Raw genomic sequence first — 22,841 nt, forward strand, 5'->3', positions numbered from 1 at the left:
TCTTCAGTTTTATCCAGTACCATTCTATTTTTGAAAAGGTCCCAAATAATGGAACAAGGTACTCAAGTTGCTTCTTAAAACCTATATTCATTAAAAAATATATGCTTATTAAAACATTCAAATATAAAAATACAACACATTTATCCCATCCAACATCCCAGGTTATTATTAGTATTTCCCCTAATGTTAACTAAGTAAAGAAAAATATGTAGGTAATTTTGACAAATATTTTGTGGCACTTTCTTTCATCATGTAACATTATACCAGACATCTAAGCCAATGTAAATATAGCTTTATTGGGCTCAATGGAATTATACTTAAAGATACACCATATAATCAACCCCTTACTCATGAATATCCATTCAATAAATATTAATTACTATGTGTCAGGTTCTTTTCTAAAAGTTAGGAAGATTGGTAAATAAGGTATATCAGCTACCTGTAATCACCATGCTACACATTACATACCCAAGACTTTTATAGGGAGTGTGTGTGTGTGTGTACACCATATTTTCTTTATATACTCATCCAATCTGTCAATGGACATTAACTTTGTTTCCATGTCTAACTATTACAAATAATGCTGCTATGAGCATGGGGGTAACAGATAAATCTTCCAGATAGTGATTTTGTTTTCCTTAAGTAATATTCAGAAGTGAAACTGCTGGATCCACAATTCTGAGTCAAAGAGACTATATCTGTTCTGATAAGGGAACGAACTTGATACCGCCTGTTGATACATCCTTATCTTTTAATCCTTTCCTGTATGGCAGAGGCTAGACGCACTTCCAAGACCCCCTTACCAGCAGGACTCCAATTTGGAGAATTCACCAATGAAAGATAATTACACACAATTTTAAAGGTCAAAGTAGCAGTCATTATTCTCTGGGGGCAGCTATGGGTAGCGCTGTGGTCATCAGCAGATGTGAGGTTTTTGGCCAATGGCTCCAGGCGTTCTCCTCATAATCATGCTGCTAGAGATCAGCAGCAGCAAATTTCTGCAATCCTGCATTTTCTCATTTCTTTGGCTTTTGTGCTGACTTGCCTCAACAGGCAAGATCTAAACAGCATTTTCCTTGAAATCAGAAAAAAGCCTAGTGACCAAATGAAAAAAGGTGAAAAGGGAATTCAGTTTAGGGCAGAAGATGCTGACTCTGGATCATAGATACGATCTTGGTGATAACATAAGGACATCAAAGTAGAACTATTCTGTAATAGTTGAAGTATAGATAGGAACTATACACATATGTATACAGAATTCATACCTAGTAGGTGGGGTGTGAATGTGCACCTATAGGAATCAGCCCAAGACTTAAGAAATAGGGACATATAGGCTGAAAAACGAAAAAGAAAAAATGGAAATTCCTAGGACCAAGACCTGATGAATCTCAGCAACGAGAAAGAAGCAAAAATCTGAAGAAAAATCAGTCAAAAAACTCAAAATATCTAGTCTTAAATATTATTATGAAAAATAAGAAAAGTCGGTGTTACCAGAAGAAAATCAAATTTGTTACATGAAAGGTAAAAAGAAGAGTGAGCAGAAAAAAGATACTTTAATTGTCAAAAGAAAATTCATCTTCTCACTTCCCTAAACTGGAGTTTTTGCTACTTTTAAGAAAAGGGATTAAAGAAGGGAATGGAAGTGTTTCACTCTAAGTCTGCTGCCAAAAAGAAACTGGGAATACGGGAGTACTTTACCCAAAGCAGTCAGATTTGCATAGTACACTATAATGGATATTACTGAGGATGGAAAGAAATTCAATGCCTCCTGTGACAAAAATGCTTTATTACTCCAGGCAAGCAAAATGTGATCTGAGGCTACCCAGAAAAACAGGGGCAGGTACAGATGAATGTGAACCCCCAAAAAAGGCAAAGTACTACTGATCTCTTGGGTACTTTCAATAAATACAACTTATCTTTGACGTAGAGCTTGTGAAACTGAAATACGGGGCAAATGATTCTTTTCCTTAGATCTCTGTTATTCATGATACACAGGTACAACTGCACTCTACTTATTATGGCCACAGCTATTCATTCCAAATGAATGTGCCACCAGTCAGTTCTTTCAACTCTACTTTTTTTTTTGCTTATCATCTTAAATGGTAACTTATGATGCTATTCATCTAACTTTGCTTTGTACTGGGATAGAGATTTCAATATAAATATTTTAGATGTAAGTTTTGAATTAAGTATATGATTAAACATCAAAAGTCAGTAATGAGTTAACCTTAGAATAGCAATGGGGCTGGGAAAAATTTCTGTTCCTATATTTTTTGTATAAAGTGTATTATGTATTAAAAGGCTGCTGCTTTGTCACGGCAAAGTGAGAAGGTGCTAAGGGCTGATTATTCTCCTAGTGGAAAGATTCCTTTGGGATATTAATAATCTCCTTGCCAGTAATTAAGTGGGAAATCTCACTACTCCTGTGCTTTTTGAGTCTAGTTTGGCTACATGATTAAGTGTTTTTATCCTCAGGGAATAAGAAACAGACAACTGATAGCTCCCTGCTGACTGGCATTTTTTTTTTTCCATCCTTTAGAGTTCAGGAGTATTCACCAGGATTTCAGGAATCTTTTAAAGCTGACATAACTTTAAGTATCTTAACTGGAAATGAAGGTGCTATTTGTACATGATTTAAAAGCCACATAATCTCTGTGCCAAAAATCAAGGAAGCACTCAAAGATTTAAGACAGATGAATTATGACAACATTAGACAGCCTGAAAGGGCTTCCATGAATGGAAGGGGTAGTCGAAAACAAATTTTGGACCAGAAATCTAACATATTCTTTCTCAGGCTGTGAGTTCTACCTGGAAATAGCAAGTAGGCAGGATAACAGAGTCATAACTTCTGAGCACTCCCTACACCCTGCTAAATTCACATTCAGTTGTTTAGGTCAGTAACCTAGAATCCATTACTTGACAAAGCTATTAAATTCACCACATGTAAAATCTTGAAAAAAAAAAAAAAAAAAGCAAAACACATAATTCTGAATGCTTTAAAAAACTCATTATAAATCTACTTTTCAATATTTTAAATAGGACATTAAAAAAGACTGCAGCAAGAGGGCTTTGGTCACATTGGACTGCTGCCCATCATAAATGCAGGTCTATCTTCACATCAGAAAGGTCTTCTTAAACTTAAAGGAAAAAAAAAAAAAATCACTGGCTTATTTGCCCCACAGGTCCCAAAAATGTAGGAAGAAATCGTTGCCCAAATTTTGAGGAGAATAGGGCAGTTAGTAACTCTGTAGTGCCAAGGGTCAAACGATTCTCAAGAGTTATACAAAATACTTTAAAAGTCTTTATTAAGGCTGGGTTAGAACTCACACATCGAGAAATTATCAAGTATCAAAAAACCAGGCATAATGTAAGAATCCATTCTTTTGAGAATATATATGTGTTTCCTATCTGTTCACCTGCTACCCATCAAAATAAATTTTATGTTTCCTATCAAACCATCCCTCTTTAATATCCTCAGCAATCCTTTTCCCCCTCAAATTTGTTTCTAAGACTTGTCTCACTATTAATCCCAAATAGCAAAAACAAATTTTCTCCAAAGATGTCCTCTTTGGAGAATGACTAGGAACTAATAACATTTCTTTCCCAGGCCCTTCATCAGAGGTCCAGAAAGAAACAAAAGGAGACTACTTTAACAGTGTGCCTCATTATCACTGAGCACTGCTGTGTAGCAGCTGACAGTCATGTGTCTGAAAAAAAGGGAGAGGGAGAGAAAGAAAAGGAGAAAGAGATGAGGAAAGTAGAAGCAAACAAACAAGCATTCAGATTATGACTGTCTTTTTAAAAAACATCTTTTATTGAAGGCAATGACTGGCTAGCTTCTACTCTAAGTGCCTTTAAAAACTATAGAATCTGGAGTGAAGATAACCAGCTATATCCCCAAAAGGAGGTAAGATATAACAAATACAGAAAAATGTGATGCCGCTAAATACTTCCAATTAAACTTAAATTTCAATGCTGGTATTCAAGCTCAGCATGTTAGAGTACATTCTCTTTACCTTTTCTATAGTTTACAGTGGTAGGATGAGGTAGCCTGATGGCACATGTGTTAATTGTTATTAGTAATATATCTTGGGAACTTGATTATCCCCCTTTGTATTCAGCTCCCAAGCAAACCTGATTTACTTAATACTTGATGCATAAGGTCTCAGTATTGGAAGCAAAAAGATATAAACATATTTTTCTCACTTAGCATGAAAAGTTTTATGAAGTTTTTTCCCTTACTATTATCCAAGTATGAAATACTATCTCTATACATTTTCTTCCCCTCATAAGATAGCAATCTACTCGGAAACAGTTAAAAATATATATGGAGAGAAAAGAAAAGTGGGGAAGTGTATCATTTTAATCACTATTAATGAAGCCAGTCATAAAAATTTACTGACGTTTTCCAGCAACAGACTAATATAGACAAGGGGAGAGGGGAAGCAAAGTGTCTTTTTGGTGTCCTTTAAATGTCAAGTCTCACTTTCCACTTTGAAAAAGAGTAAACTTTTTAACAGCTCCAGGTTACAGTCAAATGTATAAGTCTGTTCCAACCTACTTTGGCAAAGTAGAGCAGGTGACATAAATAACTACATGGTATCTGGAACTTTTTGACGTAAAATTCAAAATATATATTTATATAACCTTAAATGAAATTTAAAGCTGTAGAACAATAAAGAACAAAGAAGGAAACAGTGTTAAACTCATCGAATACAGAAAACTCTGAAGAAACCAACAGGGTAAGTAAATTAAGGTTCTTCGCTCATTATCAAAGGTAGATAATGAAAGGACAGGAAAGGCAAACACAGAAAGTGAACAGATCTACTGCAACGACGACCCCATATCTGATTCAAATCCAAGCTCTACTGTTTCTCCACTGTGTAACCCCAGGCTAGTTACTGAACCTCTCTGCGCCACAGGTTCTTTAAAATAAGAATAGTAGAAGTAATTCCCTTTATAAAGTTGTGATGAGAATTAACCTTGTTAACATTAGTTTGAAGTGCCTGGCAAATAGTAAGCACTTAATAATTTTTAATCATTTCTGACATCCACCTTCCTCTTTTGCACAAGGGAGACTGAGAGTCAGAATAACCAGAAATTCCCATTAGAGTAGGAAATACTATCTTGTTCAAAGCTATATCCCCCAGCACTACCTGGAATATAGTAGATAATTATTATTATATTGAAATTTGAACTTGTCTCACCATGGAAGGGGTGGGACACACAAATTGGCATGTGGAATCTTAGTTCTCCAAACAGGGATGGATCAAACTTTCGCCCCATGCATTGGAGTTTTAACCACCGAACCACCAGGGAAATTCCGCTCACCATTTTTTAAGACACAGAGCATGTGCTTTACTTAATGGAAGACATAACTGCGTAAAACAAGATGTAAATAACTCAAACACCAGAGGTAAATCAAATCATATTAACATGTAAGAAAAAGGAAGAACAGAAATTAATGAACTAAAAGCAAACTCCCTGGTCAGGGAGCTAAGGTCCTGCATGTGGCGAGGTTCAGCAAAATAACTGTGCTTCCATAATGGAGTGGTTATCACATTCGCCTCACACTCGAAAGGTCCTCAATTTGAAGCCAGGCAGAAACAGGCTTTCTTTTGGGGCTTCCCTGGTGGCTCAGACAGTAAAGAATCTGCCTGCAATGCAGGAGTCCCGGGTTTGATCCCTGGCATTGGGAAGATCCCCTGAAGGGAATGGCTACCCACTCCAACTCCTGCCTGGAGAATTCAAGGGACGGAGGAGCCTGTTGGGCTACAGTTCATGGGGTTGCAAAGAGTCGGACATGACTGGGTAACTAACAGTAACTAAAAATCTAAAGAAAAAAACGGCCAAGATAAAAGTTGGTTCCTAGAAAACTAACGTGTTTGTAAAAAGAAATATAATTTTTAAACTGAAAGTTTTCTGCAGCAGTATCTAACAGACTGCAAAGGTTTATCTTCAATAAACCATCAGTTCCAGTCAGTCATTCAGTTGTGTCCAACTCTTTGTGACCCCATGGACTGCAGCACATCAGGCTTCCCTGTCCATCACCAACTCCCGGAGTTGACTCAAACTCATGTCCATTGAATAGGTGATACTATCCAATGATCTCATCCTCTGTCGTCTCCTTTTCCTCCTGCCTTCAATCCTTCCCAGCACCAGGGTCTTTTCAAATGAGTCAGTTCTTCCCATCAGGTGGCCAAAGTATTGGAGTTTCAGCTTCAGCATCAGTCCTTCCAGTGAATATTCAGGACTGATTTCCTTAGGATTGACTGGTTTGTTCTCCTTGCAGTCCAGGGGACTCTCAAGAGTCTTCTCCAACACCACACTTCAAAAGCGTCAATTCTTCGGCACTCAGCTTTCCTTATAGTCCAACTCTCACATCCATACACGACTACTGGAAAAACCACAGCTTTGACTAGACGGACCTTTGTTGGCAAAGTAATGTCTCTGCTTTTTAATATGCTGTCTAGGTTGGTCATAACTTTTCTTCCAAGGAGCAGAAGTCTTAATTTCATGGCTGCAGTCACCATCTGCAGTGATTTTGGAGCCCAAAAAGATAAAGTCTGTCACTGATTCCATTGTTTCTCCATCTATTTGCCATGAAGTGACAGGACCAGATGCCAAGATATTAGTTTTCTGCATGTTAAATTTTCAGCCAACTTTTTCACTCTCTTCTTTGACTTTCATCAAGAGGCCATGGTTCCAAGTGAATAAAAGTAATTACTTAATCTCCAGTTTCACCACTGTGTGCCTTGGGTTATTAGAATCCCATTCTGGAAAGGTAGTCTTAATTGATTTCTGCCCTATCTATGCCAAGTAACCAAGTCTCTGAAGGACTACTGTTGGCAACGTGCTCTCTGGAATTAATTTTTGTATTGGGGAAGCTTATTTGATTTGTAAGCAATTAAAATATCTCTAGTTAACTTGAGCAGGAAAAATAATAATGGATGTATATAGGATCATGCACAGAATTAAAAAAAATAATGTAAAAACCAGGGTAAAAAAAAATACCAGGGCAATTCTGGGAATCCAGGAAGCAAGAAGAACTTGCTTCTTATAAACTCAACAAGGTGCCATACCAAAAATAACTAAATTCCAAAATTTCTCCTTCTAACCTTGAGTCAAACAAACTTTCATCAGGTCAAACATTTCAACTTTTTATTAAGTAAAATTCTAAATAGAAAATAAAAATATTATAATAAATCCAATGTACTATCACCTAGTTTCAAAAATTATCAATACATGCCCAAACTTGTCAGAGTAGTCTTGCTCATCCCTGTCCTCTTGATCCTTTTCTTTTCCCTAAAGGGAATCATCGTTGTTCTTGTTGTTTAATCTCTAAGTCACGTCCAGCTCTTTGTGATTCCATGAACTATACAGCCCACCAGACTCCTCTGTCCATGGGATTTTCCAGGCAAGAGTACTGGGGTAGGTTGCCATTTCCTTCTCCAGGGAGATCATCTTGACCCAGGGATCAAACCCGCATATCCTGCATTAGCAGGCGGATTTTTTACCACTGAGCCACCTGGAAAGCCCATACTTAGAAAATTATCCTTTTATTAATTATTTCTTAAGCCAGCAAAAGTTAACACTCACCTATCCTTAGAAAATGGTACCACACTATAATGCCCTTTTCTTAACAATAATTTCACCTAATAATGCTGTGTTTTATCAAATAGATTTTCAGCATGTATTATAAAATAAAGACTCTTGGGCACACACAACTTTCTGAACTGCAACACAAAAGGCACCAATCAAAAAAAGAAAAATATAAATTGGACTTAATTCAAAACTTTTACTGACTAGAAGATGTCATTAACAGAGTGAAAAAAGCAAGCCACAGATAAAAGGTATTCATGGTACACATAATCCTGTAAGAGACTTGTTCCCAAAATATAAAACAACAAAACAAAAAGATACACCTCAATCAAAAATAAGTATAGAGAGGATTCTGGGAGGATCAAGGAGTAGGAAGCATCAGGACTCTGTCTTGCCATCTAGACAACCCCTGGTCAATTTGCTGAACGACCACAACTTTCAGAAAAAGACTGGGATCATAAATGCAGTTAATTTTGATCAATTTCAGAACAGCAGCAACTACTCATCCCCCATTCTCTAGCCATACTGTGCACTTGGTTCTGGAGCACCTGAACACCCTGCAGGAGTCAGGGTGACTATAACGACCTGCCCTCAAAATATCTGGGATCTCTGCTCTGATGGCTGCATGCAGCTTCTGATCACAGAGGTGCAGACAAAGAGGCCACAGTACTTATTGTTATACTACTCTCTCCACTGGGCTTCCCAGGTAGTGCTAGTGGTAAAGAACTCACCTGTCAATGCAGGAGACATAAAAGACTTGGGTTTGATCTCTGGGTCAAGAAGATTCCCTAGAGAAGAGCATGGCAACTCACTCCAGTACTCTTGCCTGGAGAATCCCATGGACAGAGGAGCCAGGTGGGCTACAGCCCATGGGGTTGCAAAGAGTTGGACATGACTGAGTAACTGAGCATGACAATGACATTAAAAGAAACTATGGGGGGCAGGGGAGATAAATTTGGAGCAGATATACTTATATGTAATATAACTGACTCACTTTGCTGTATACCTGAAACTAACACAACATTGTAAATCAACTATACCTAATTTAAAAAAGTTTTTTTAAGGGGGGAAACTACCTTAAAGATACTCAAAGAATGAAAAAAGGCAAGGAAACAATGTGTGAACAAAATGTTAATATCAGCAGACAGAACACATAAAAGGAAACCAGTAAGTAACTCTGGAGCTGAAAAGAACAGTAACAGAAATGAAAATTGATGTAAAGGAATTCAAAGTGGATTTGAGCAGACAGAGCAATAAACTTATGCATTGTTGGAGTCCCAGGAAGACTGTGGGGAGGATAATATTTGAAGAAATAGCGGCTGAAAACTTCCCAAATTCAATGAAAGATGTGAACATAAACATCCAAGAAGCTCAACAATCTCCACCTTTTGACAGACACATGGTGGGATGCACTATAATCAATCTTTCAAAAGACAAACAGAATTCTGAAAAAAGCAAGAGAGAAGCAAATCACCACATTCTATGGATCCTCAATAAAATTACTGGCAGATTTCTCATCAGAAACTTTGGAGGCCAGAAGATAGGAAGGTAATACATTCAAAATGCTGAAAGAAAAAACTGCCAACTAGGACTCCTATACCCAGCAAAACTCTAATTCAAAAAAGAGGCATTCATAGAAAAGCAAATACTGAATGAGTTTATGAGCTGCCAGGTGAAAAGACAGGACATTTGTCAGTTAACTCAAAGTAGTATGCAAAAATAAATCTCTCAATAAAGGTATATAAATAGTGTTTATTATTATTTCTCCACTTAATTCTTCATCTATTTCATCATCTATAAAATGATACTATTACCTTCCTTACAAGATGGTATGAGATTTAAATAATTAAAAAATATACAAAATGTGAAAAAAAAAAACAAACTAGGAATTCCTGGATTCATATGATGTACATCAGTGAAAATTAGATTCAATGTTATGGGGAAACAAGCGTTTCTCAAGGTTTTATCATGTTAAAATGATAAAGGTAGTATTTGTGAATGAGAGAGGGTGGAGAAGAAAGACTGTGAAAAAGAGATATGGGGCTGTTGTGTTAGAATAGCTGTGGCTTAGAAGGAAAAAACAACAATATTTTGTCATATAAATGGCTCTTATGAATGGATAAAAAGGCCAAAAGGCAATGTTACAGAGACAGAAAAACTGAAATAAGAAGATTGTTTTAGGGGGAAAACATGGATTCAGTTTTGACAGACTGGCATGGAAACAGTTGAGAACAAAGTAAAAATGTCCATGAGGCACCTAAGAAAAAACCAAGCACAATGATTTTCAACCTACGAAACTGCTGAAAAATAGTGATCTTCTAACCTCCTAAATCTTTCTGTAATGTGCCTATTTGACAGAAGCTAGGTCACATGACGAACACAGGGGACTCTTTCAACCTTTAAAACATAGAAACATACACCAGAAGCCTGTGGAAGTTGTGTTTAGTGAGCTAGAATACCACAGTCCTTGAGATCTCTTCTCACTCAGACTTCAAGAATATGCTTCTAACATAAAGTATCTTGAGTTTTTATTTTCAACAACAGTTGTAAAAGCATGTAATAGATACTAGATAAAAGATTTCAAGGGAAATCTATCTGTTATAGGTACAGGAAGGTGCAGTGACATCCAATTCCTTTCATAATAATTTTACATTTCTTTGTGTGATCAACTGATTAATGTTAATGTCTAATTTTACACACCATACCAATTAACTAGCACAAAGTGTGTACTCAATATTTAATGAACGAATGACACATGCTCTATCCCAGATTTTTCTGAATCCATGTAAGGTGCTGCAACTGGGCACATGTATTAAAAAAAAACTGGACTGAATTAACATGGCATGCATTTTTCTTATAAAGGTAGTAGCTACTTATTAATTCAAGTGAAATAATTTAGAAATATTTCTAATGCAGTTATTTGTAAAGAAACAATAACTGCCAAAAGATAATGAGGGTGCAATAAAAAACGTTAAGAAGACTGAGATAGAGAGTGATTGTTAGAAGATTCTACTTATTTAAACCCGATATCATGGTATAAATCAGGCAAGATTCTGGATCTATTATTAACTAGCTCATGAATGAAACTACCCTACAATAGCAGACCTGTACTTCGCCTTACTATTGTGCGAGCTCAGTTGCTTAGTCAAGCCGGACTTTGTGGCCCCATGGACTGTAACTCGCCAGGCAAGAATACTAGAGTTGAAGTAGATTCTTCACCACGAGCACCACCAATAACCACCTTTCCCTAACAGAGGTGACCAATTTAGCTGTAACAAATCCTAACTTTTCCAAAGGAAAAGTGTCCTGAAAGATTCCTGAAAGACAGTCCTAAAGAATTTCCAACACATTTCCAAAATATCTTCCCCTAGTAATCCAAAAACAATATGAACTATTAGAAATATTTTTTTTAAACTCAGTTAAGACACTTTTATTCATTAAAAATACTATTAATATTTTACATTATACATACAAAGTATTTGCTAAAGAAAAAAGAAAAGAAGAATCACACATGGATTTTGATTAATTTACTAGACAGACCCCTGACTGGAGTACAGGTTCCTTTAGAGGCATCTTAAAAACAAGGCTTTTTAAAAACTAGAAGACAATAATAATGGGGAAAAAGTAGTAGGTTATCTTTAACTTCCCTCACAACTATTTAATAAATAATACAATGAGGGGTTTAATAAATACTGCTGTTTTCATTTCTTCTGTAAGATATACTAGATATTTAGACTAGATGATACTTAGTAATGATAAAGCCTATTACCAGATCCTTTGACCTAATTATTCCTAAAACAAAAAGAATCACCAAATTCTAGGTAAAAATCCAGACTGTTACTTAACTATAGACTTACCCAGGTTTCCTTGTTCAACTGTTAGCACCAACTCATCCATCACCACAGCCCTAAAGTCCAGTTCCTCCTCACAACATTTGGCCTTTAACGCTCGTAAGATCTCTTTCTGGGGATAGTCTTCCCTGATTCGACGATCTGTCAAGAACCACAACTTGGCAGCCACAGAGCTACACATCTTGATCTGCTGTTCTTCCTTTCCAGGGATTACTTCGTCCTGAATATAGATTCCTCCTAGATGGAAAAGAAAATACACACAAAAAATAAATCAAGAAATCTTATTTTTTTTCCTTTCATACACACAAATAAACACAATTATATACTAACCATAAAAGAAATAGGGAAAACTATATCCCTGTATCTTTTCCATCACTACAAACTCAAAGAAATAATGTACACTTGTGCAGTTACTGTTCAACTGCTTTCCTTATTCCATATGTGTATGTATAATTTGCTGGGCTTCCCAGGAAGAGCTAGTAGTAAAGAACCCGGCTGCCAATGCAGGAGACACAAGACACTTGGATTCTACCCCCTGGGTCGGGATGGTCCCCTTGAAGAGGAAATGGCAGCCCACTCCAGGATTCTTGCCTGGAGAATCCCATGGACAGAGGAGCTTGGTGGGCTATAGTCCACAGGGTCGCGGAGTTGGATGTGACTAAACACACACACAGCACATGTATAATTTATTATAAACATCTTTATACGTATGTTTAAAAATGAGAAGGTAGTACCTATATTACTAAATGAGCATCACTACTGATGAAAACCACCATTTAATCCAAATAAAAATTTGAGAATGTGGCGGAAAATTTTTAAATAATCAAAATAAACGCCAAAGCTCTTCAGTAAAATTTATTTTTCAGTCAAGAGACAGCATGCTCTTATTCAATTTTATTCAACAAACATAGCTTATTTACTAGAATGCCACCAAAAAAGAAAGTGCTACTTCTCAAGAGTTTATATCTTGAGTAAGAGAATTGGAAATCATTTTCATGAAAAGTAGCAAAAAGTTACAAGTTTTACTAACAAGCATTAATAGGTGATTTTAACAAATAAAATATTTCTAGTATTATTCCATATGACATGGCAAAACTAAAGCAAAAGGAAAGAACAAGGGGAAGCAACAGCCCTACAGATAAGACTGCTTCATAGCAGCTGGAACTGGTACCATTCGTGGGCTTTTGCCAGTCTAAACCAGAAGGGCCTGCTCCACAGATGCACACAGTAAAAGCAGAACATCATGGGACAGAGGCACTACCATTTGCATACACACAAAAAACACTCACACTACCCACTCTGTCAAGACCTTGACCCACCTACCCCAGGACCCACCCAAAGGCATCAGTCACTGATACCAGTAAATAAGCACAAGAAAGGGGTTTTGAGTTTTGAGCTCAACTTACACACTAGGAATATGGAATGTGGCCTTCCAGACCACTGGAAAAGGTCTCGCTCAGAAGAAAAAGCTCCACAAGTCACACCAGAGAGATGCCCAGTTTCCACTGAGAGGGAAACTATTAATGTAAAAATGCCCTTAAAGTGTTTACAATGGGTAGCTTTTGAAACACCCACTCATTGACCTCCAATACTGTGCCTCCACTCACACTGAAGTCTTGACCACTGTCTATTTTTATGATTGGAACTGCCCTGCATTACTAGTTCAGTTGTGGCCTCAGTAGAAATCAGGATGGGGCTGTGGTAGCCACTGGTACCACAGTGGGAAGCAGTTATGGTAAATCAGCTTTCAGGAAAATGCCCAGGCCACAAGAGTAATACACATGATGCTTCCAATGATTCTATAATCACACAATAAAAAGCATCCCAAGACTGCAGTCTCATACAGTCTTGCAGACTCCTAAGAGATGATGCTTGTGAGCATACCCATCTTGTCTGGCCTCATGGCCACAGCTCTGATAGCCTCATGTAGTAAAGTTTGGGTATTTATATGCTGGTACATGACCAACAACTAACTACATGCTCAAATTAGGCTCCCTTTCTCTTTTCATTTTCTTTTTAATGAAGAGGCTCTAAATCCTCTTGCACCCAGGGTTTTAAGAAAGAAAACGATGTTCCGTCTCTGTCTGGGTGAGTTGAAGCAAACACTGCCACAACTGGACCCCAGCTTTTCAAGAAGGGGTGCCTCAACCCCCTAATGTAGAACTGGAAGAATGCTATTACCCTGCAGAAGAAGGTAGAGACTACATTGATGATGTCAATGGCTATGGCTCCTCAAAGCCCACCTGAGTGGCAGACAACATGGGGGTTGTCACCCTGTGCTGCACTGACGTATCTTCATGTAGAATACTTAAAAATCTTCAGAATATTATGTTATACCCTGGTTTTCTTGTAAAGTTTTACGGAGGTATGTGGCAACACTGTGTTCCAACTCAGTCTTCCTGTACACCAAGAAAATAGCATCACCAGGTTATAAAAGGCAAAGTGTGCTTAACCATCCGTAGCTTACTGTTCCATTGGTGTTGGTATCTTCAAATGACACCTGTCTAGATTTTTATCTACTATAATCTTAGTCATCTCCAAAGACCACTTATTGCCAGCGGGTGAAAGGGTACAACCTCTTCTTTGCCCAATGATCCACTCCAGTTTTCATAGGAGGGTAAGTGGCTTGGTGCTCAGGGATGCTGCTACAGTGGCTGTTTGTCTTTTTCAGGCTGTTCCACTGGAATCCACATCTAACCATGTGACAGTGTAACCCAGGAAACAGGCAGGTGAAGACGCCAACCACAAAGGCACAGACTCTGTGTCCCCAACTGTCCCCACCCATATGGCCCCTTCTGGCCTGAGAGGCCACCAACGCATTCCTACGGGCCAGAGACCAATAGATTGGTGTCTCCTTCCCTATTATTTTAAAACATCTACTTTTCTTTTTCCCAAACTCTTAACATGAAGGAAAACGATAAAAAGTCAAAAGCATAACCGTAAACCTACACCGCCTAGGATCCCAAAGTATGCCAATAAAAGGACTACCTTGAAGTTCAAATCATATTCACTATTTTAAAAGACAGGAGGGAATTCCCTGGAGGTCCAGTGGTTAAGACTCTGCTTCCACTGCAGGGGGCACGGAGTGAATCCCTTGTTGGGTAACTAAGAACTTGCAAGCTGTGCCACACAGAAACTTATCAATGACAAGAAAGGGTCCGTTGTAAAATAAAATGGTTTCCCCCTTTTCCCCTGACATTTAACTGAGTAAGTCTGGCTACTCAATAACATATCTGTATGAGAAGAGTTTTTCTCCAAAAGTGTAAGATAAACACAGCATTTGCAAATGTCCACGTACACATAGGAGCTTATTTTTTCTCTTAGAATGTAAAATCAGATCTACTAACTCTCATCCTCTTCATCTAAAAGTACCAAGGAAAATGATACATAAATATCAGATACTAAGTGAATGCTAAAATAGTGTTTTTGAAATAGAGGAAATTTATAAAATTTAATTTTATATTAGAGAGTTTTCCTATGAAAATTATGGATAAGCACACCAATTTATCTCTATCTGTTATCTTCCAATAGTCCAGGCAAGGCTAATTAAATGAGAATCCTAAGATGCTTCTTCATTCATTTTTCTTGAGAGGCCTCTTCCCAGTGGTAATTATTCTGCTAAGGAAAAAGCAAAATCACAGTCTACCATCTGATAATATTAAGGACATCTCTTACTACTAGAAAAATTCTTTATTCCAGATAAGATACATCAAATGAACTCAGATTAAAAACACAGAAAAGGAAAAAATGTTGGAAAAAATATATATACACTTACATAAAAACTAGGATTTACTCCATTTGGCAATTACCACAGATGTGCTTTCAATGACATTATTCCGTTCTGGATGTGAAATACAGGAGCTGGATCCAGTTTATACAGACAAATAACAAATGTGTGAACAGTCAGTCTTTGCCTATTATCTTCTCTAACTCTTTCCTCCTGTCAGCTCTCCTCCTGTACATAATCCCCAGGGCTTCATTCTTAAATCTTTCTTTCCCTTCTCTAGAAAAGTCATTCTCAGCCCAGTTTCAACTACTATCATTGACCTACTAAATATATTTTTCCAACCAGAAGTTGAACTGAATTTCAGATCCTGTTTTAATGTCCCTAATGGGCATCCCTAACTCAGTGCCTCCCACTACTGCCTCAGTTAAGCAAACAAAGAACTATAGTACATATTTATTGAATCAGTGGATTTGCACAGTTCCAAGCCATGCTGTTCAAGGGTCAACTCTGTGTGTGTATGTGTGTGATAATATATATTATAAACAGATGATCTAATAGAATCACAATGTTTAAAGATATTGAATGGCATGCCTTATCAAACTCCAAATTGAATAATGAATTATTTTAAAACTGAAAGTTAAATGAACACTACTTCAAATTAAACCTTGAGTATTACTAATCAAAGCTATGGTTTTTCCAGTAGTCATGTATGAATGTGAGAGTTGGACTACAAAGAAAGCTGAGAGCGGAAGAATTGATGCTACTGAACTGTGGTGTTGGAGAACACTCTTGAGAATCCCTTGGACTGCAAGGAGAACAAACCAGTCCGTCCTAAACAAAATCAGTCCTGAATATTCATTGGAAGGACTGATGCTAAAGCTGAAACTCCAATACTTTGGCTACCTGATGGGAAGAACTAACTCATCTGAAAAGACCCTGATGCTGGGAAAGACTGAAGGCGGGAGGAGAAGGGGACAACAGAGGATGAGATGGTTGAATGGCATCATCAATTCGATGGACGAGTGTGAGCAAACTCAGGGAGTTGGGAGTTGGTGATGGACACAGAAGCCTGGCGTACTGCAGTCCATGGGGTCCCAAAGAATCAGACACGACTGAGCGACTAAACTGAACTGACTAAAGCAAACATTTACAGATTAAGAAATGTACGTTAATACAATTAAGAAATGCATGTATTTTCTTTATTAAGTGATACTAAATAGCATAGCCTGAATTTCCAAAGATGTTCTTTCAGTCCCAACAGCCTCCCTCCAAATCATACTACCCACCTATACTGACTTCAATTAAAACTTTTAACACCTAATGTGTTATGCTTAGTTTTTAACCAAGGATGTGATTATCAATGCTTTTCTCTCAATAAATTCTAATGCTTCCCTCCACGCCCTCAAACCCAACAAAACACAATTTGGAATATATATGAAATTTATCCTTTGTCCTTTCCTTGTCTTATCCAAAGGTCACCCATCCCACAAGTGGGACTGTATTACTGTTACAAATAAGAGTGGGAATAAGAGGCACAGGGACAAAAAGGATGCGAGTAAGGAAGAAACATTTTAGTATGCATATGTGGTGGTGGAGGGTGCGATTTCTAAAGGTACAGAAAATAAAGAACTAAAGAGCCCCTCGATGACAGTAAAAGAGGAGTGAAAAAGCTGGCTTAAAACACACCATTCAAAAAACTAAGATCATGGCATCCAGTCCCATCATTTCATGGCAAACAGATGGGGATAAAATGCAAAAAGTGACAGACTTTCTTTTCCTGGGTTCCAAAATCACTGTGTATGGTGACTGCAGACTTAAATTGAAGAAAGTAGAGAAAACCACTAGACCATTCAGGTATGACCTAAATCAACTACCTTATGATTATATAGTGGAAGTGAGGAATAGATTCAATGGATTAGATCTGATATCGAGTACCTACAGAACTATAGATGGAGGTTTGTGACACTGTACAGGACGCAGTGATCAAGACCATCCCCAAGAAAAAGAAATGCAAAAAAGCAATATGGCTGTCTGAGGAAGCCTTACAAATAGCTGTGAAAAGAAGAGAAGCAAAAAGCAAAGGAGAAAAGGAAAACTATAGCCATGTGAATGCAGAGTTCCAAAGAATAACAAGGAGAGATAAGAAAGCATTCCTCAATGATCAGTGCAAAAAAAATAGAGGAAAACAACAGAATGTGAAAGACTAGAGATCTCTTCAAGAAAATCAAAGATACCAAGGAAACATTTCATGCATAGATGGGCACAATAAAGGACAGAAATAGTATAGGCCTAACAGAAGCAGAAGATATTAAGAAGAGGTGAATAATCATAAGAACTATACAAAAAAATATCTTCACAATCCAGATAATCACAATGGTATGATCATTCACCTAGAGCCAGACATCCTGGAATGTGAAGTCAAGTGGGCTTAGGAAACATCACTATGAACAAAGCTAGTAGAGGTGATGGAATTCCAGTTGAGCTATTTCAAATCCTAAACGATGATGCTGTGAAAGTCCTGCACTCAATATACCAGAAAGTTTGGAAAACTCAGCAGTGGCCACGGGACTGGAAAAGGTCAGTTTTCATTCCAAATCCCAAAGAAAGGCAATGCCAAAGAATGCTCAAACTACCGCACAATGGCACTCATCTCACATGCTAGTAAAGTAATGCTCAAAATTCTCCAAGGCAAGCTTCAGCAATACGTGAACTGTGAACTTCCAGATGTTCAAGCTGGTTTTAGAAAAGGCAGAGGAACCAGAGATCAAACTGTAAACATCCGCTGGATCATGGAAAAAGCAAGAGAGTTCCAGAAAAACATCTATTTCTGCTTTATTAACTATGCCAAAGCCTTTGACTGTGTGGATCACAATAAACTATGGAAAATTCTCAAAGAGAAGGGAATACCTGACCTGCCTCTTGAGAAATCTGTATGCAGGTCAGGAAACAACAGTTAGAACTGGACATGGAACAATGCTGGGCTGGAGGAAGCACAAGCTGGAATCAAGATTGCCAGGAGAAATATCAATAACCTCAGATACGCAGATGACACCACCCTTACGGCAAAAAGCAAAGAAGAACTAAAGAGCCTCTTGATGAAAGTGAAAGAGGAGAGTGAAAAAGGTGGCTGAAAATTCAACATGCAGAAAACCCAAGATCATTGCATCTGGTCCCATTATTTCATGGCAAATAGATGGGGAAACAATGGAAACAGTGACCGACTTTATTTTTCTGGGTTCCAAAATCACTGCAGATGGTGACTGCAGCCATAAAATTAGAAAGACACTTGCTCCTTGAAGAAAAGTTATGACCAACCTAGACAGCATATTAAAAAGCAGAGACATTACTTTGCCAACAAAGGTCTGTCTAGTCAAAGTTATGGTTTTTCCAATAGTCATGTATGGTTGTGAGACTTGGACTATAAAGAAAGCTGAGCACTGAAGAATTTATGCTTTTGAACTGTGGTACTGGAGAAGACTCTTGAGAGAGTCCCTTGGACTTCAAGAGATCCACCCAGTCCATCCTAAAGGAAATCAGTCCTGAATATTTACTGGAAGGACTGATGCTAAAGCTGAAACTCCAATACTTTGGCCACCTGATGGGAAGAACTGACTCATTTGAAAAGACCCTGATGCTGGGAAAGATTGAAGGTGGGAGGAGAAAGGGAGGACAGAGGATGAGATGGTTGGACAGCATCACCAACTCAATGGACATGAGTTTAAAAAAACTCCAGGAGTTGGTGGTGGACAGGGAGGCCTGGCATGCTGCAGTCCATGGGGTGGCAAAGAGTCAGACACGACTGAGAGACTGAACTGAACTGATGGTGACTGCAGCCATGAAATTAAAAGATGCCGGCTTCTTGGAAGAAAAGCTATAACTAACCTAGACGGCATATTAAAAAGCAGAGACATCACTTTGCTGACAAAGGTCCAAATAGCCAAAACTATGGTCTTTTCAGTATTCGTGTATGGATGTGAAAGTTGGAGCATAAAAAAGGCTGAGCACCAAAGAATTGATGCTCTCAAACTGTGGTGCTGGAGAAGACTCTTGAGAGTTCCTTGCAGCAGGGAGATCAAACCAGTCCATCCTGAAGAAAGTCAACCCTGAATATTCATTGGAAGGACTGATGCTAAAGATGAAGCTCCAATACTTTATTACCCTGATACAAAGAGCCAACTCATTGGAAAAGACCCTGATGATGGGAAGGATTGAAGGCAAAAGGAAAAGAAGGCAGTAGAGGATGAGATGGTCAGATAGCATCACCAACTCAACGGACATGAATTTCAGCAAACTCCAGGATAGTGAAGCATGGTGCTGCAGTCCATGGGGCCTAAAAGAGTCGGACACGACTCAAGAGACTGAACAACCACCACAAAGGAAAATGAATGATAAAATGAAAATCTCAGAAGAGTCTCAAACAATCGATTAGTAGTATTAGACCTGGGGGCTTCCCTGGTGGGCCAATGGCTAAGACTCTGTGCTCCCCATGCAGGGGGTGCAGATTCAATCCCTGGTCAAGGAACTAAATCCCACACGCCACAACTAAAGATGCCATCTTTTGCAACTAAGACCCAGGGCAGCCAAATCAATAAATATAGTTTTCTGAAGTGTTATATGCCTGTTACCCCATTACCCACAAAACGACTCTCCCTTTGAAACTGGTAGAGGTACTTCCTCTACAATCTCATCCTTTAGCTAAGGTGCCACTTTAACAATAATATCACTGTTTGGACACCATTTTCATCAGCACATTAACTTTAAGGTAGACTGAAATGCTTTGAAAGCAGGAGCAGGAGGTTAGGTATTAATCAAAGATTACAGTGATAGAAAAGTATGACAGTTCCCTCTTTATTCTTGAAAGCGTATACCTCAAAAACAGAGCAAATAGCTAATTTTCCAAATTTTATATGACACACTCATTCACACTCTCTCCATTTAGCTCTTTAATCTATGACACCCCTTTTATTTATTTTTTTTAACTTTATTTTAATTTACAATACTGTATTGGTTTTGCCATACATTGACATGAATCCACCACGGGAATGACACCCCTTTTAAAAAAAAGTATACATATGATTTGGAGGGTGAAAAAATGAGAGGATAGCCATTTTTCTGTACAGACTCAATAGGGACCCTCCATCAAAAGACATAAGAAAAACACTAAAACACTGAGTGTCTACACAGAAACAGAAAACAATGAAGGTAATAAAGAAAGGCAACACTTTGAATACATAAACAAGCATCTATAAATTCCCCCTTTTATACAAAGAAACATATGCAAGACAAAAGCAAAACAATGCATACAAGTGGAGTTAAAAACATTCTCCATTTATAGTTCACAAAACATTTCCCACTTTGCCTTTTTTTTTTTTTTTTAAGATTTTTGTTGTTGTGGACTATTTTTAGTCTTTATTGAAAATTTGCTTCAATACTGCTTGTTTTATGTTTTGGTCTTTTGGTGGAGAGACATGTGGGAGATTAGCTTCTCCACCAGGGATCAAACATACACCCCTACACTGAAATGGGAAGTCTTAACCACTGGACTGCCAGGGAAGTCTCTATATTTTGTTATTTAATCTGCACACAATTATGTGATTGTCATTTAGTCCGTACATAATTATGTGAGAAACACAGACATAACATATCCCATCCTAAAGGAACGACCTGCCCAAGATATCACAATAGCAGATCCAAGACTAGGATTCAGGTTTTTTAATTTCTCTGAACTATTTTGATACTTAAAGATATCGAAGGGAATTTAAATAAAGAAAATAAATTCACTTTTGAGTGATTACATGTACCAAATACAATGTTAAGACAGTTTATTTGTATCTTCTCATTTAATCCTCACAATCATCCTCATGAAACATTATTATCATCATTTGGCAGGTGAAGCTAAACTAGCAGAGAGGTCACTTGTCTAAATTAGAAAGAGGAAGAGCCCAGAGTCACTTCAAATTCCACATACTTGATAGTAGAGACTGCCACTTGCTTTCCAATATCCGCTATCTACTTACTCCTCAGCAATAATGTATCTGATATTTAGCTCAGCAAAGTGCCATAGAACTAAGAACCTTTATTTGTATTCCCTAGGTTTTCTCGCAACTAAATATGATCAAAGCACTGAGTCAAAGTACTGCACTCCAACTTCCAGGAAGCATATTAAAGGGACGTACTCTTCCTTGGTCCGTGCTCCATAGTTGTTATGTATCTCTAACATCCATTTGGAGTAAGTCAACTCTAAGAAAAGCACAGCTACATGTTACAAGAACTTGACTGCACAGTATCATAGCCTTAAACTCTTTACCATCTCTTTTTCATGAGGAAGAAATAAGTGTAACTTATGTCAAAGATATCTGTGGATTCCTTTATAGTCAAAAAAGATAAACTACTAAATATACAAAACTAAACATTCAGTTGCATAGTACATTTAATTAATGAATATCTACTATGCACTTTATCTGAAGACACTGAAAATCATGGTAAGAAATGAAGCCCCAGCCCTCTGAGAACTAAAAATGAGCTGATGTTAAAATGTCATGAATAAGAAACAGTGTTCAGTATGACTAAGCACTAGGAAAATGCAAACAAAAACATGAAACTACCTCACACACAGGATGGTTACTATCAAAAAGAAAAAAAGAGCAATAACAACAGAAAATAACAAGTGTTGGGGAGGGATGTGGAGAAACTGGAAGCCTTGCAAACTGTTAGCGGGAATGTTAAATAGTGCAGCTGCTATGGAAAACAGTATGGCAGTTCCTCAAAAAATTAAAAATAGAATCAACATACAATCCAGGAATTCCACTTTTAGGTATATACCCAAAAGAACTGAAAGCTGAGTCTTAAAGAGGTATTTGTACACACATGCAACACTATTCACAAGAGCTCGAAGGTGGATGCAAGCCACCGTTATGCCAGATGAAAAATGCAGTATACACACAATGCCTTTGAAAGACATCAGATTCTGTTACATGCTTAACATGAATGAATCTTATGCTCCAGTACTAGAGTGCTCAAACTCACAGAGACAGAAAGCATAATGGTGGTTGTTAATGGCTGGGGCACTGAGAGATTGGGGAGTTAATGTTTTATGGGTACAGGTTGTCAATAATGCAGGAGAAAGAAAAGAGTTCTGGAGATGGCCATAGTGGTGGTTGCAAAATATGTGTGTACTGAATACCACTAACTTTTTAAGATGGTAAAATTTAGGTGTATACTATACCGTAAAAAGAAAACTGGAAGAAGAAAAAATTGTCATGAACAAATTAACATGCAAATGTTCACACATTCCCAACTAAAGGGCCTGAAATACTACCGTTAAATAATCTGTAGGTTAGTTACTAAAATTCCTAAAATACTTTGTGGTATAAAGAAAACCTATGTTTTCTCTGGAATCCAAATAACATTTCTAATGATTTCACTTAACAGAGAAATGTTACATCAGAGTATCTCTGGAACGTGGCACAAAATTTCAAAAATTTCCTGAGATGCAATGCACAGTACAGTTCAAAGTTCATCACATTTAACATGTTAAATGTTGGGCCTTCTTTCCAAATTTTCTTTCTGGACACTATGTTGAAAAAAACAATTGGGAAACTGTTGAGAACTCCAAAACATCAGGGAAGAATTCCAACGCTGCTATAATTGGGCAAACTCAC

At 37.7% G+C, this 22,841-nt stretch overlaps 1 protein-coding gene across 14 annotated transcripts in view; it reads right to left on the reverse strand.

Moving 5' to 3' along the window:
* RIMKLB (ribosomal modification protein rimK like family member B) overlaps positions 1–22,841 on the reverse strand; it is a 45,951-nt gene that overhangs the window by 18,194 nt on the left and 4,916 nt on the right. For all 14 annotated transcript variants that reach the window (XM_060413450.1, XM_060413451.1, XM_042247581.2 and 11 more), the window contains one exon: positions 11,460–11,690. In XM_060413450.1, coding sequence (XP_060269433.1) covers positions 11,460–11,634 — 175 coding nt within the window. In that variant the 5' untranslated portion in view covers positions 11,635–11,690. The remainder of the gene's footprint in view (positions 1–11,459; positions 11,691–22,841) is intronic.

Source organism: Ovis aries, chromosome 3, assembly GCF_016772045.2.
Source record: "Ovis aries strain OAR_USU_Benz2616 breed Rambouillet chromosome 3, ARS-UI_Ramb_v3.0, whole genome shotgun sequence".
Classification (NCBI taxonomy): domain Eukaryota; kingdom Metazoa; phylum Chordata; class Mammalia; order Artiodactyla; family Bovidae; genus Ovis; species Ovis aries.